Here is a 16,424-nt window from a genome sequence, read left to right as displayed (position 1 = left end):
CGGGGGATGAAGCAGCAATTGTTTCATCGCTTCATCCACCCGCCCAAGAGGAGCTGGTCGAGGTGTTGACCCGGGCTGTGGCTAAATTAAAAATAAATTGGCCACAAGAGGCTCCGGAAATCCAGCCACCCAGTAGGCTGGATGACCGGTTCCTCTCGCACCGGGTTCAAACACCTCGCCGGGGCCTGCCTTTTTTCCCGGATCTACACACCGAGGTGTGCAGATCCTGGAGAAAGCCCTATTCTTCGCGTGTTTCCAATCCTCCAGTGTTGGATTATTCCAATATTCTGGGGGCACGCGAGGCGGGCTATGGGGCGATGCCTCGGGTGGAGGAGGCTCTCGCGAGCTATCTTTCACCCGACTCTGCATCGTCCCTTAACCTGATAAGCTTCATGAGCGCGTGCACGGGTTGAAGCGCTATTTTTAGCACGAGTGTAATGTTTGTTAATAGATTTAACGTAAAAAAACATCATTAATCTTGACAAACTATATATCATTCTAAAGGTCTAAACCTCAAGCATCGAGGACAGACCACTGTTTTTCATTGAAAAGCTTATAACGGCTGTATTTTTGCATCAATGTAAGCAATACACATCAACGATTTTATAAATAAAAACAGAGTACATACCTTTAGTGTCCTAATTACGAGCCACACACGCATCCATTGCAAACAATTCCAGAACGAATGGAAAGGTGAGGGTCCACTGAATAACATCCCATAGAGCATTTTAATCCAACGAAACAATAACGGTGTAATATTGATGGTTAATCCTTTGTTTACATTGCATTTCTGCGGAGCGAAGTATCATACTAGACTGTTATGCAATAAAATAATGCACCAAAAACAGTCTCCCGGTAGAATAAAGTGGCATGGGTTTAAAGCTTAGAATGTTACGAACAAAATCCAACTAACCCCACTCAAAAACATGCAAAGATAGCCGCGATATAGTCAAAAATATCCAACCATAGCGATCGTTTTATCTGATGTCATGACGTGCTCATCCAATGATAATGTCTGTTTATCTGGAGCCAATAAAAGCATTGAATCGTCATGACTGACAGAAAATGTAGCCAATGAGCACACGATTCCAACGAGACCTTGCATGTGTATGTTTGTCACATGGGCGTGAATATTTATTCATCTGAATGTGCCAATGTGGCGCTATCTCCGACGAGATGCTGCGAGCCTGACACCCCCCATCTGACAGCTAAAAGCTAACGCGCTAGTAAACAAACAGAGGTCTCTTTGTAGTAACTGTTTGCTAATCTTACTAACTGGACGGAATTTATTATCCAATGGATCGTCAAAATAAGTTTTTATTGTGCTGAGGATGTTTTATTTGAGCTCACTCGAAGCAGCGATGTGGAAAACATTGAGGAGAGTGAAGACAGCGATGACGGTGATATGCTTGTTGACGGAGCTGATCCAATAATATACCGGTGAGTTGCTATGTGTAGTTGTTTATGTATATTGAGAATGTGTGTGAGAATGTATGTATTTTATTGTTTCTGTGTGCTAGAAAAAATGCAATATACCAGTATGCATTATACATATGCTGATATTTTGCATTTTTCCTAGCACACATGGGGAAAAAGTATATAATTTTTCCCCATGTGTGTGTAAATAAAACATATATATATATATATAACACATGTAATTGTTTATATATATATATATATATATATATATATATATATATATATATATATATATATTGAGACTGTATTTATTTTATGTTTTTCCTGTGTGCTAGAAAAATTACAATATACCAGTATGCATTATACATATGCTGATATTTTGCATTTTTCCTAGCACACATGGGGAAAAAGTATATATAATTTTTCCCCATGTGTGTGTAAATAAAACATATATATATATATAACACATGTAATTGTTTATATATATATATATATATATATATATATATATATATATATATATATATATATATATATATATATATATATATATATATTGAGACTGTATTTATTTTATGTTTTTCCTGTGTGCTAGAAAAATTACAATATACCAGTATAGATTATACATATACTGATATTTAGCATTTTTTCTAGCACACACAGAAAAAAAAAAAATATATATATATAATATATAAAATGCATTTTTTTCCCCTGTGCTACAAAAACAAATTGACGAAAAAAGAAAAGTTCTGGACGGCCGACCATCTGTGTGATTGTTGAATGCTCACTGTTTCACCGGCCATTATATTGATTGTAGGACTGTGTGCGAATGTATGGGCCGCCGTCAATATGAATGCTCACTGTATAGCCGGCCGTTAGATTGATGCTTGGGCTGTGTGAGAATGTATGGGCCGCCGTCAATATGAATGCTCACTGTATAGCCGGCCGTTAGATTGATGCTTGGGCTGTGTGAGAATGTATGGGCCGCCGTCAATATGAATGCTGTCTAACCGACTGCCCATCAGTTTCATTGTTCATGGGATGGCCTGTAATTAGAGTGAATGATGACAGTGTGATTGTTGATTGAATGGGCAAACTATACAGAAATAGGACATGCAGTGCTAATTCTCATTCCTTTCCTTGCCATTCTACAGGCATCAGGTTGAGTCTTCAGATGAGCTATGGCATCCAAGCACCAGCCAACCAGCAGAAAAGAGAAGAACGCTTTCAGATTCTTCAAGATCTGCACTTGCTGTTGTAGACCTGAATCCGCCAGTAAAAGGCCAGTAAATGTTTTTTTTTTTTACATTTGCAAATTGTGTGTGTTTTTATAGCTATATATTTATATTATATTGTTATTTATATTACTAGTTATATTTATAGTTATTATACTTATATTACTTGTTGTATTTTCAGTTGCAAAGAAGTTTAGCTCTTTTTTATTAATATTTCATTTTTATTATATTTTTATAAGTTCTGTTGTACAAATAAATCACTAATACAAAGTCTTATGGTTCTGCCTATTATTTTATAGTTGAAAAAGCATTCAAGCATCATATATGATGGCTAAAACAGCTTGCAGTACACTTCATAACATTAGGTTATCAAGTCTCCTGTAGGTTTCTTGGCAAATTGTTTAGCAACTGCAATTGTTTTAGTTGGGAGATGTCATTTCTGGGGATGTGCCTCAAGCAGGCGGAGGGAGAAATGGAACAGACATAGTCTTGGAAAAAAGCTTGCAGGAACCACATTTTTCATTATATCTTCCTCAAACTTGAAATATAAACTGATAAGTCGTGTGGCTTTCAATCCATAACTGAACTGGATTCCTCCAGGTCTATTTTCATATATTTTTACATGAAATAATACAACATTCTGTGTAGTGCAAATAATTTTTGAGGCATTTCAACTATTATAATTTTTTATCTGTTTGAGAATTATCAACTCTGATTGCTTTTTAGTAGAGTCCCAAGTGTCTTCTTTCCAAAGATACCTTAATTGTGCCTGTAGCACACTGTTCTCAGGAGCTATAATTGTTTTAATTCAGGTAGGTCGTTTTCAGCTGTGAGCCCCAAAGTGGGGTTGCAGTTTAACAGGTTAAGGCTCCGGTTTTGCCCACCAAACCCTGTCGGGACACCTCATCTTTGGTGGGCAAAGCTTATATGGCGGCTGGTCGGGCTGGCGGTTCCCTGCACACTCTCTCGGTGTTGCAGGCCTACCAGGCCGATCTCCTCAAAGAGTTGGACGAGGGAGATGGTCCCTCTCCGGAGGACATTCTGGAACTGAGGAAGGCTGCAGATTTGTCTCTCCGCGTCACCAAGGAGACGGCCCGCGCTATCGGCCGCTCCATGGCTTCCATGGTGACTGTGGAGAGACATCTCTGGCTGAATCTGTCGGGGATAAAGGAGAAGGATAGAGCTTTTCTCCTGGACTCCCCGATCTCGCCTTCTGGGTTGTTTGGAGACGCGGTTAACGCCGTCGTTTCCAGACACCAGGAGGCGAAGAGACAGTCGGCAGCCTTCCACCAGTACCTCCCTCGCCGCTCTAAGCCGGGGAAGGCTGGCCCTAGCGGGCAGCCTCAGCCGTCATCCAGCTCCTCGCACCGGAAGGTGCAAAAAGAGAGCGTCGCATCTAGAGCCCCTCCCCCGGGAGCCTGGCAACAGAGGCGACGCTCTCAGCAGCAGTCTTCCGCTCCTAAGGGCGATCTACGGAACGTCCTTCAGACGCAGAAGGCTGCTGGGAAGAAGTCCTAGCTGCGGCAGGGCTTCAAAGAGGGGTCCCTCCCGTGGAGAAACAACCAAGGTTGTTTCCTCCACGGCGCTCTGGGGAAATCGATGTGGTAATCCCGCCGTCTATGACGCTTCGGGCCACATCGATTTCCCGCGAACGCATGCTGCACCAGCCGCCTCTGGAAAGACCTGCGGCTGGGCAGCTCGCGCGTCCGCACATGGAGAACCGTTCCCAGCTACTTCCTGCCGGTCAGCCGCTTCAGGAGGTTGGGAACGGGAACCGTGCAACACCCGACGCCAGCCTCGAGAGGCTGGTTCCCTTAGTAGATTATCTCGGCGCATGGAAATGCCTTCCGAATATTTCTACATGGGTCCTGCGTACTGTAGAAAAGGGTTACAAACTGCAGTTCGGTTCTCCTCCTTCACAATTCAGGGGGTTATACTGGACAGCAGTGGTACCCGAGCAGGTTCGGGTAATGGAGCTAGAAGTAAAAACTCTTTTAGCGAAGGAAGCCATAGAGCGTGTTCCTCCGCTGGAAAGAGAGTCCGGGTTCTACAGCCGGTACTTTATAGTTCCCAAAAAGGATGGAGGGTTGCGTCCGATTATAGATCTGAGGTTTTTGAATCTGTCTCTGAGGAGCTTCAGATTCAAAATGCTCACCATTCCCATGATCGTGAGTCAGATCCAGTCCGAGGACTGGTTCGTCACGATAGATCTGAAGGACGCATACTTTCATATCTCCATCCTCCCATGTCAGAGGAAGTATCTGAGGTTCGCTTTCGGGGGCGAAGCGTACCAATATCGAGTGCTTCCCTTTGGCCTAGCCCTCTCCCCACGCACATTCACGAAGTGCATGGATGCAGCCCTGGCTCCATTGAGACTTCAGGGCATCCGTGTGCTGAATTATATCGACGACTGGCTCATACTGGCCCAGTCGTACGAAGTGGCGTTCCGGCATCGAGATGTCGTTCTGAACCACATAAAGTGCCTGGGGCTGAGACTCAACACGAAAAAGAGCGTGTTGACGCCGTCCCAGAGGACAACGTTCCTCTGGGTCGTGTGGGATTCGACGACGATGCGGGCACAATTGTCTCCCGCGCGAGTCGAGACCATACTGGCGATGGTCTCAGAAATAAGGCTAGGCCACAACATCACTGTGAAGCACTTTCAGAGAGTGCTGGGGCACATGGCAGCAGCGTCCAGCGTAATACCTTCTGGCCTGCTGAACATGAGACCCCTCCAGTGGTGGCTGAAAACCAAGGGGTTTTCCCCCAGAGGGAATCCTTTCCGTATGATCAGGGTAACGCGCAAATGCCTTTGTTCCCTAGTCATATGGAAGAAACCTTGGTTTCTGTCCCAGGGGCCAGTGTTGGGAGCGTCCTGTTGCCGGAAATCCGTTTCAACAGACGCCTCCCTCACTGGTTGGGGCGCGGTCATGGACGGCCGCTTTGCGAGGGGCCCATGGGAGGACCGTCATTCCTCCTGGCACATAAATTGCCTGGAGATGATGGCGGTCTACAAAGCTCTCAGGAGCTTTTTCCCCGGACCTCCGCGGCCAACATGTCCTGGTACGGACAGAATATACGTCTGTCGTAGCGTACATCAACCGCCAGGGGGGATTGAGGTCGCGCTCTCTTTACAGACTGGCGCGTCAAGTCCTCCTGTGGTCCCAGGGGAAACTATTGTCCATCAGGGCAATGTATGTCCCAGGGGTCCAAAATCAGGGAGCAGACATCCTGTCGAGGCAGGGGCTGAGGCCCGGGGAGTGGCGACTCCACCCAGAGGTGGTGGAGGCCATATGCAAGAGGTTCGGCCCAGTGGAAGTGGATCTGTTTGCGTCTCGAGAGACGTCCCACTGTCCACTGTGGTTTTCCCTCACGCGTCCAGCCCCGCTCAAGGTGTACGTGGCTGCCATTGCAGCTTTCCACGCTCCTATGGGTGATGGGCCTCTGGGTAGGCACCATTTGGTTGTACAATTCCTCCGTGGGGCTCGGAGGATGAGGCCTGCGGCTCATTCCAGAGTTCCAACCTGGGACCTGGCAGTGGTTCTTGAAGGATTGGCTGAGGCCCCCTTCGAACCATTGGAGTCGGCTGGACCAAAGGACCTGACCCTTAAGGTGGCTTTTCTCCTTGCCATTACCTCTCTTAGGAGAGTGGGAGATCTCCAGGCCTTGGCGGTAACGCCGACCTGCCTGGAGTTTGCCCCGGGAGGAGTAAAAGCCATCTTACACCCTAGGCCGGGCTACGTGCCTAAGGTGCCTTCAAGGGTGGTCAGGTCATTGGTCCTGCAGGCATTCCATCCTCCGCCTCACGTGACGGTGGAAGAGGGGAGGCTTCACCTACTCTGCCCGGTTAGGGCCCTTAGAGTTTATCTGGCGAAGTCTGCACAGTGGAGGAGATCGCAACAACTGTTGTTTTGGCTCACCTAAGAAGGGATTGCCTGCGTCTACTCAGACAATCAGTAATTGGATTGTCCAGGCGATTACCATGGCCTACCAGGTGCGCAGTTTGCCTTCACCTGTCGCCGTGAGGGCTCATTCCACCAGAGGCATGGCCTCTTCGGTGGCCCTTCTTTCTGGGGTCCCCTTGCAGGATATCTGCGAGGCGGCCGGGTGGGCTACCCCACACACTTTTATCAGGTTCTATAGCCTGGATCTCCCTACGACGCCTGGTGCTAGGGTGCTCCAGTCCTAGCTGTGCCCGGTCTCCGGCTTCACACTAGGGCAGGTGCTACCCTTCGGTGTGGCCTAGTGGGTACTCGTTCCCCAAAGCGTCGTTCCGATGCAGTGCGAGTTCCCTCGAAAGGGAACTGCTCGGGTTATGTATATAACCCTTGTTCCCTGAGAAGGGGAACGAGCACTGCATCCCGACGCCACACCTCGGCGCGCCTGGAGCGCATGCTTCAGAGCAATTACTACCGCCATTACGTTCCAGCTCCCCTTTTATACTTCCGGGTATGCCGTCACAATGACGTCATCACGCACGCCAATCGGTTTGGCCTAGTTGGCATTCTGGTTTCAGATTCGCTGATGCTAAGGGAGCATCCCCAAAGCGTCGTTCCGATGCAGTGCTTGTTCCCCTTCTCAGGGAACAAGGGTTATATACATAACCCGAGCAGTTTTAAATATTTGGGTGTTTTTTTAGGTAATGAGACAATGGTATATAAAAATTGGGAAGGTTTAATTGAAAAAGTTAAGGGACGCCTGGAAAAATGGAGGCATTTGTCTCCAAAATTATCATACAGAGGACGCATTTTAATTATTAATAATTTGGTGGCGTCTTCCTTATGGCATAAGTTTGCCTGTGTAGACCCTCCTTTGCAGTTACTTTAAAAAATTCAGGCTATCCTGGTGGATTTTTTTTCGGATAGATTGCATTGGGTCTCACAAAATGTATTATTTTTGCCTAAAGAGGAAGGTGGTCAAGGCTTGATGCATCTTCAAAGCAGAATTGCAACTTTTCGTCTGCAGTTTGTGCAAAGATTGTTGGATGGACCTTTAAATTGTAGTTGGCGTGCTGTTTCATGCCTGATTTTACGTAGTTTTGTAGGATTGGGGATGGACAAAGCACTTTTTTTGATGGATCCCTTAAAAATGGACACTTCTACTTTGCCAATTTTTTATAAGAAAATTTTTAAAGTTTGGAGTCTCTTTGATGTTCAACGACCAGAAAGCTCACATTCTCTTCATTGGCTACTTGAGGAACCCTTAATCCATGGCTCTCGGTTGGACATAACGGACAGTTTGTTTTTTCCTGGACTTAGCAGGGTGCTGATTGAACACAATGTTACAACTCTGAGTCACCTACTAAATATTGTAGGACTGGATTTCAAGAATGGAGTAGTATTAGCTCAACACTTGGGGATCAAGTCTATTCGTTTGGTTACTCAGTTGCTCATGAAATGGAAAGCTGCCCTTAAAGAAACTGAAATGGACTTGTTAATAGAGCATTGTGTAGGCTCCTGTGTTCCTAACCCCAAAGACTCTTTTCCTTGTTTGTTTTTGTCTGTAAATGTTGAAGGGATTACCTCCCCTTTTATTGAAAGTTATGCATATTTGTGTGTAAACCTTTTCTCGAGTATTGGTAAATCTTTGTACAGGTCATGTGTTTTGTTTTTTAACAAAAAGGTGTTAAATGGAAAAGTTGATTCTCCTTGGCGTGATTTTTTAAAACTAGATCAAGGCACAAAACCTGAGTGGAGATCCTTGTATAAACCACCGTTGACCAAGAGAACAGGTGATTTGCAATGGAGAATTCTCCATGGTGCAGTCGCAGTTAATGCTTTTGTTTCCATTTTAAACCCTGATGTTGCTTCTACATGCCCTTTTTGCTCTAATAGAGAAACTGTATTTCATGCTTTTTTGAATTGTAGTAGACTACAGTCTTTGTTTTTAGTTGTAAGCAATGTTTTTAGGAGGTCTAATGAGACATTTTCTCTGGAGACGTTTATTTTGGGGTACAAATATGTGAGGAAAAAAAAGATTTGTTTGCCAACTTCTGAATTTTGTTCTGGGCCAAGCAAAACTGGCCATTTATACAAGTAGGAAAAAGAAAATAGAACAAAATGTTAATCAGAACTTAGTAGCATTGTTTTCCAACTTGGTGAAATCAAGAGTTATGGTTGATTTTCTGTATTATAAGTCTATTAATGATTTTGTTACATTTGAATGTATTTGGTGCTGTAATGAGGCTCTGTGCTCGGTTTTTGAGGATGAATTGATTTTTTCGCAATTTTTTAGATTTTTTTATTTTATTTTAATTTTATTTTTTTATATAAATGTACTGTGTTTTAGGAGTGTTTTGTGAATAGGAGAGTTTCTTGTAATAAAAGTGTTGTTAAATTCTAAAAAAAAAAATTCTCTCTCTCTCTCTCTCTCTCTCTCTCTCTCTCTGTGTGTGTGTACGATTAATGGTATAATTTTATCATCTCATTCATCCATTTTGAGACTATTTTAAGTGTAGCCATAACCAGAATTTGTCATTAAATCCTTTCTATTACGAATACTGTGCTAACTACTTTTGATTTAGTCTTGACTTTGAAGTGCTCTCTATTGCAATACAATATAGTCATATTATAGCAACGCTCTCCCACATATTTTGCTATTGTAACTGCGCTTATCTCTGTCGTTGGTATGTGAGCTGAGTTGCAGTGGGTGGAAATAGACGAGAAATGTACAGTTTTCTTCCATCTTTCTGATAACGTTTCTTTAGTCTTCTGGCAACCCTGTAGATTGAACCATCTACAGGATTCCACTCTTACAGACTGCTTTCAGTCAGTGCCATTAAGCCACGCCTTTTTTTCGCCTTTAGCAGTGAAATTTACATGCTGTGCATTAAAGCATTGTAAAGGGATACTGAGTTAATTGTAATTAAATAGTTTTTTTCATAAATCTCTCTCTCTCACACACACACACACACACACACACACACACACACACACACACACACACACACACACACACACACAATAATAATCGGCAACTGCTCTACAGCTCAGTGCTCCAGGTTTGTAGATCATATCCCAAATTGAAACTGACCCATCAGTGATATTTCTGTAGTTAGCATGTGATTTTTTTCAGAAATACTCACCCACATATCCAGCATACAGAGATCATGGAGCACCCATCCCAATGACCAGATGTCACTAGAAGAAGTCAAAAGGAAAAAGAAGCTGTGCTCAACCAATAAATTACAGTACATTGCATTATAGGCAACTAAAATAAATTATTTAATATAAAGACATTTGTCAGGGAAATCCAAAATTAGGACTTAATTTGCACTAGGTTAACACTATTATAATTTGTATAAGCATTTTATACTGCTTAAAATATCAACATTTCATGTATTTCAAGTTGTAAAAAGCACACCTTTTGGATTTATATTTCTTCTTCAAAACCTCCGGGCTCTTATACAGCTCTGCACCCACATCTGATTCTGCATACACATCAGCACTGAAAAAGAAAAAAAGTCAAATCAACGGAAACTCAAACTGATAAAACTTATGAGAAATGAGAAATTATCCTGGTTTAGTAGCATGTAATGTAATCAGCGAATCGTGATGATATATTGATTTAATAGGCCACACTTAAAGGGATAGTTCAGCCAGAAATGAAATTTATCCCATAATTTACTCACCCTCAAGCCATCCTAGGTGTATATGACATTCTTCTTTCAGATGAATACAATCATCTGAACTGCCTTATTAAACGGAAAAAAACATTACTGGCGTGATGATGACGTCTGACGTAGTCAAACAGACCATTTCTAAGGAGCAACAGCTTGTGGTACCATCACACCAGGCATAAAATCCCTCTCCAGAACATTTTCATTCAACGTTCCCAGCTGGTGGAACGATCTTCCCACCACCATCCGAAACACAGAATCATTGACAACATTCAAAAGACAACTAAAAACTTCTCTTCCGTAACCTGATAAAAAAAAACCTAAAAAAAAAAAAACCTCTCTTTTCCTCTTTTCCCTCCCTACTCTAGCCTGTACTACACTGAGCAATGTACACAGACTTAGCATTTCAGGCACTTGTTTCGTTTTCTTGACTCTTCCTGGCGGATCGCTTCCTGTACTCCCGAGTTGTAAGTCGCTTTGGATAAAAGCGTCTGCTAAATGCATAAATGTAAATGAAAATTTCGCTTCAGAAGGCCTTTATTAACCGTGTGGAGCACTTTTATGATGGATGGATGCACTTTTTTGGGCTTAACATTTTGGGCTGCCATTCACTGCCATTATAAAGCTTGGAAGAGCCTGGACATTTTTAATATATAACTCTGATTGTGTTCGTTTGAAAGAAGAATGTCATATACACCCAGGATGACTTGACCTAGGCTAATTTAAATTTTTGGGTGAATTATCCCTTTAAGGCACTGATATACTCACGACGAAGTTCTTTTTAGTCCTTTGCCAGGGGTAAAAATGACATTCGAAATATGTGAGCAGAGATATACTGTTAGTGAACAGCCTAACGCCGTCCACACTGCTGAGAGCAGCGTTTATAAAAATGTAAATATGTGCTGCATGCATTCCTCTCACTAACAAAATAAACACACAGCAAAGTTGAGAAAACAGTAAGCATAAAAAAACATCTGATCAGAGGAATGTGGACATATTTGCACAAGCTCTGCAATTCGGCACTCTAATAAAGTCACGTCACGTTTATTTATATAGCACTTTATACAATAGACAGCTTAAAACAAGCAGCTTTACCGTATTAAATATGAAAAACAGTGTACAGTGTTTCCGGAAAGTTCACTTTGTTTGGACCTAATTTTGTTCAAAATTACGTCACATCAGTTTGTTCTTAAATTTGGGGGTCTTAACAGTTATCAGAGACTTGTGTAGCCTCTTTATGTGTGTGAGAGAAATGTCTCGGTTACGTCTGTAACCTTAGTTCCCTGAAGAAGGAACAAGACACTGAATCACCGCTTTGGGAACGCCTCTGCGTGAGCACCCGTGCCCCATGAGTAGAAATAACATCAAGCTCGTAAAACCTGACAAAGGTGAGGACCAGCCTGCCGCATCACAAACGTCCTGCAGGGAGGCCCCTGCCAGAAGTGCCTGAGAGGCAGCCATACTCCTAGTAGAGTGGGCCCGGACAGCCAAGGGAGAAGGCTGCCCGGTCGCCACATAAGCAAGTGAAATGGCCTCAACCACCCACTTGCTCATTCTCTGCTTTGAAGCCGGACCCCCCCTCGAGGGTGGCCCGTAACACACAAACAACTGTTCTGATCTCCTCCACAGTGCAGCTTTGTGGACATAAGCATCTGAAGCGCGAACAGGGCAAAGCAGATTAGATCATTCCTGGTCTGACGTCACGAAGGGAGGAGGACAGAAGCCCTCACAGGAGTAGTGGGGACCTTGGGAACATAACCCGGCCTAGGATGAAGGAAGGCCTTGGCCATACCGGGAGCAAATTCCAAGCACGAGGTTGCCACAGAGAGGTCTTGCAAATCTCCAATTCTTTTTAAGGAAGATATAGCTAGCAGAAAGATAGTCTTAAGAGTGAGAAACTTCTCAGAAACTTCCTCGAGCGGCTCGAAGGGAGCCTCGGAAAGACCTTGAAGGACCACGGAAAGGGCCCAGGCCGTACTGCAGGTCTCAACCTCAAAGTACCACGGAGGAAACGAGTAACTAAATGGTGTCGCCCTAAAGAAACACCACCCAAAGGAGTGTGGTAAGCTGCTAAGGCCACCACGTACAACTTTAAAGTGGAGGGAGCTAGCCCAGCGGAGAATCTCTCCTGCCGGAACCCCAGCACCGTGCTCGCAGGGCTTTCTGCACCATAAGGTGAAGAGTCTCCACTTCAGAGCGTACAGTTTCCTTGTGGAGGGAGCTCTAGAGTGTAGAATGGTCTCCACAACCTCGGTTGAGAGACCAGAACTTATGAGCTGGGCCCCCTCAGAGGCCAAGCCCACAGTTTCCACAGCTCTGGGCGAGGGTGTACGAAGACACCGCCCGCCTGAGAGAGAAGGTCCCTCCTCAGCAGAATCTCCAGGGGAGAGCCGTCGAGGAGAGACACAATGTCCGAGAACCAGACCCTGCCCGGCCAGAACGGGGCTACTAGCAACAGACGCACTCTCTCTAGAACTCCCGGAAGCAGAGCAATCGGGGGAAAGGTGTACAGGGACAGCCTCGGCCACTCCTGTACCATGGCGTCCAGTCTGAGAGGAGCTGGAGGCGTTAGGGAGAACCAGAGACCACAATGAGAATTCTTGTGCGTGGCGAACAGGTCCAAATGAGCCCTGCCAAATCTCTCCCAAAGGAGCTCCACCACCTCTGTGTGGAGTCTCCACCCCCCGGGCCTCAGCCACTGCCTCGACAGGATGTCTGCTTCCACATTCAGGTGCCCTGGGATATACAAAGCTCTGACTGAGAGAAACTTCCCCTGGGCCCACAGGAGGATAAGTTGAGCCAACTTGTATAACTGGCGAGACCTCAGACCCCCCTGATGGTTGATATAGGAGACCACCGATGTGCTGTCTGTGCGCACTAGCACATGATGGCCCCTGAGGTACGGCAGGAAGTGCTTCAGAGCTTGAAGCACCGCCAACATTTCCAGACAATTTATGTGCCATGAATAATTGTGCTCCTGCCATAAGCCCTGGGCAGAGCGACCACTCATGGTCGCCCCCCAGCCCGTAAGGGAGGCATCCGTGGTCAGAGATACCTGTCTTGGGCCAAGAACCAAGGACGTTTCCACATGGCCACAGTGCGGAGACATCGGCGCGTAGCCTTGATCACGCGAAACGAATTCCTCCTCGAGGAAAACCCCTTGGTCTTGAGCCACCACTGCAGCGGTCTCATGTACAGCAGGCCGGAAGGAATGATATTGGACGCTGCTGCCATGAGGCCTAACAGTCTCTGGTACTATTTCACAGTGAGTGGCTGGTCTAGTTTCACCCTTTTCACTGCTGAGAGGATCGACCCTATGCGAGGCTCTGATAGGGGGGCCTGCATAGAGACCGAATCCCAATTCACGCGTAGATACGGAATTCTCTGAACCGGAGAAAGAACGCTCTTCTTGAAGTTGAGCCTCAGCCCTAACTTCCTCATGTGAGCGAGAACAACATCTCGATGTTGAGCCGTGAGACGAGCTGACTGTGCTAGGATCAGCCAGTCGTCAATGTAATTGAGAATGCGAATCCCCTGCTTACGCAAAGGGACTAACGCAGCGTCCACACACTTTGTGAACGTGCGGAGTGAAAGTGCTAGACCGAAGGGAAGCACCCGATATTGGTACACTTCTCCAATGAAAGCAAACCTCAGGTACTTCCTGTGCTGCGGAAGGATGGAGACATGAAAATATATATCCTTTAGATCTATCGTGACAAACCAGTGCTCAGACCTGATCTGAGACACGATCTGTTTGAGTGTTTTGCTACAGCGCGGTTGAGGACGTGAAGATCTAACACTGCATGAAAACACTGAAATCCGGCAATATCCGGGCATGGTATACTCATGTGTAATTTGATGTTTACCGGATGTATGTGGGAAAAAGCAGATCAGAGTTATGTGGCGTTCACACCGGACGCGATTCGCGCGAATAATTCGCGCTAATCGCGCGAAGGTGGACGCGTGTACATTTTGAGTTTACTCGCGCGAATCGCGCGTGAAATTCGCGCGAATCGCGTGTGACATTTACTGCACAACAGATGCGAATTCGCGTCATGGGCGGGGCTTCCGCCAGCAGCTCGTCTCGTTGAGAAATGGCTGACATGGGCTGTGTTTACATGTCTTTTTTTTTGTTCATATCTACTGTTAATGTGTGACAAAACGTAGTTTTAAGACTTTTTCAGTCGATAATGTAGTTGTTTAAAGCTCAAATCTGTGGTTTATTTACATAAACAGTGCCTATTTGAACATTTTATCTGCCGTTGTCGGTGCTGTGAGCTCCAGCGGACAGCGCGCTCAGCGCACGTGAAAGCCGGCGAGGGCAACCTTTCCTCGGCCAGTCCTTCTGCCTTCTCCCGCTGGCTCTGATGTCTCTGTGGTGTGTCTCGAGCTATAATTCGTCTTGTAACGGCCGATCTTTGGTCTCATGGATCTATAATTTGTTCCCTGGCAAATCGTTTAGGCTGAGGGCAAAGATAAGTTTCATTACTTTATATTTTTAGGCTATAACTGTACGTTGCAGTTGTAACGTTAGCCTACTAGCACTGACTTTGAATGTTTGACTGCATTGTTGCTTTGTTTCATGTATAGCTTGTTATACATTACTGATACTTTTGTATTATTCATCATACATAAACTTGCATTTAACAAAAAGAGACTGGGTTGTGTTTCATGTAATTTAATGTTATCACAGTGATAATCATATTGTCTGAACCAGATATCAATATACAGATTTTCTCTTCATTGTTGTCACTACTAGAGCAAGCTCCTGATTGGTTAACGCGACGCGAAATATCCGCCAAAGTTCAGATTTTTCAACTTGAGCGTTTCGCGCGATTCGCGCGAATCGCGCGTTCAAAACGCTCAAGTCGCGTCCTTCTCGCCGCCTCAATCGCGCGAATCGCGCGAATCTCGCCGCCTCATTCGCGCGAATCGCGCCGCAGAATGCCATTTCGCGTCTCTGCATTGACTTAACATGTAAATCACTCGCGCGAATCGCGCGAATCGCGTCCGGTGTGAACGCACCATAACACGGAACAGTATATTTCCAGAAAAACCCGGAAACCTAACATATGTGGACGTATACAGGAATCCGTGAAATTTCACGGACATATACAGCTGAAACACTGCTGGGTGTGCTAGGACTGAAGACTGTTAAGGCCCGGGTATACTTCGGCCGTCCGCGTTCGTGCACCGCCAGCATGACGTAATTTTCGTCATTCGGAGGGCTCGCGGCCGGCCGCACACCCCGTCCGCGCGCAGCCCAAATTTTGAGACCGCGCGGACGGTCCGTGTGCAACAGCGCATGCGCCAGCAGTACAGAAGAGTCCACTAGGTGGCAATACACACAGTATTGAGCACAGTGTTCAGCCGTCGAAGAAGAGTGTGCAAAGACCGGTTTAAAAACAACACGCTTGAAAAAAAAGAGAGAATTTTTGATTCTTCAGTGTTTCTTCCAAACTATGTTGCAATGGTGGATCCACTACAGTTCTTCTCCGATCATGCCCAGCAAATGTCCCTTTGATGACAGGACTCAGTGCTGCCCTCCGATGTCTGGTAGAGCATAGACACTTTTTTACTGCGCATGTGTCGAACGCGATCCTCCGCGCGCATCCGTTGTGTTGTATACTTTAAAAGACGCGCGGACAGGGCTGCGCGCGTGACGCGTCCGGGCGCGGTAAGTGAAGTATACCCGGGCCTTTAGGTGTGAAGACCTTTCATATGTTAATGACTGACACTAGGTGCTGGCTGTTCTCAGAGGGAGGGGTGGCAGGGGAGGACTTCAGGATTGAGAATTATCTCTGGTCTAATGTAGGCTACAGCAAACAAGCTTTTTGTACAGAAAAAATAATTCTTAAGGCCCTGAAACACTAAACCGAACTAGCAATGACTAAAGCCGACTCTGGGGTTGGTTCACGTTGCCTGGGTCTGGGCCAAACCATCAGAATGGTGTGTCAGGGCCTTAAAACCACTGAATGAAAAGAGTCTCTTAATCAAATATTTTTTATAAAAGCAGTACAAAATAAAAACCCTGTCTGAACATATACGTTCACAAAAAAATCTGAATATGTAATGAAATAAACAAAGAAATGTAATGGAATTAACAAAGGATAATTAACCAAACATTTTAGACTATCCCCAAACAATTTTTG

General features: G+C 45.2%; 1 protein-coding gene across 3 annotated transcripts in view; it reads right to left on the bottom strand.

Moving 5' to 3' along the window:
* LOC307120693 (putative serine/threonine-protein kinase nek3) overlaps positions 1 to 16,424 on the bottom strand; it is an 85,524-nt gene that overhangs the window by 35,496 nt on the left and 33,604 nt on the right. For all 3 annotated transcript variants that reach the window (XM_079807829.1, XM_079807830.1, XM_079807831.1), the window contains 2 exons: positions 10,017 to 10,100; positions 9,739 to 9,793 (listed from right to left, as the gene is read on the bottom strand). In XM_079807829.1, the coding sequence (XP_079663955.1) occupies positions 9,739 to 9,793; positions 10,017 to 10,100 (139 nt within the window). The remainder of the gene's footprint in view (positions 1 to 9,738; positions 9,794 to 10,016; positions 10,101 to 16,424) is intronic.

This window comes from Gobio gobio (assembly GCF_949357685.1).
Source record: "Gobio gobio genome assembly, chromosome: 2".
NCBI classification, from domain to species: domain Eukaryota; kingdom Metazoa; phylum Chordata; class Actinopteri; order Cypriniformes; family Gobionidae; genus Gobio; species Gobio gobio.
The sequence above is the reverse complement of the archived record's forward strand: the minus strand, read 5'-3'. Positions and strand labels throughout refer to the sequence as shown.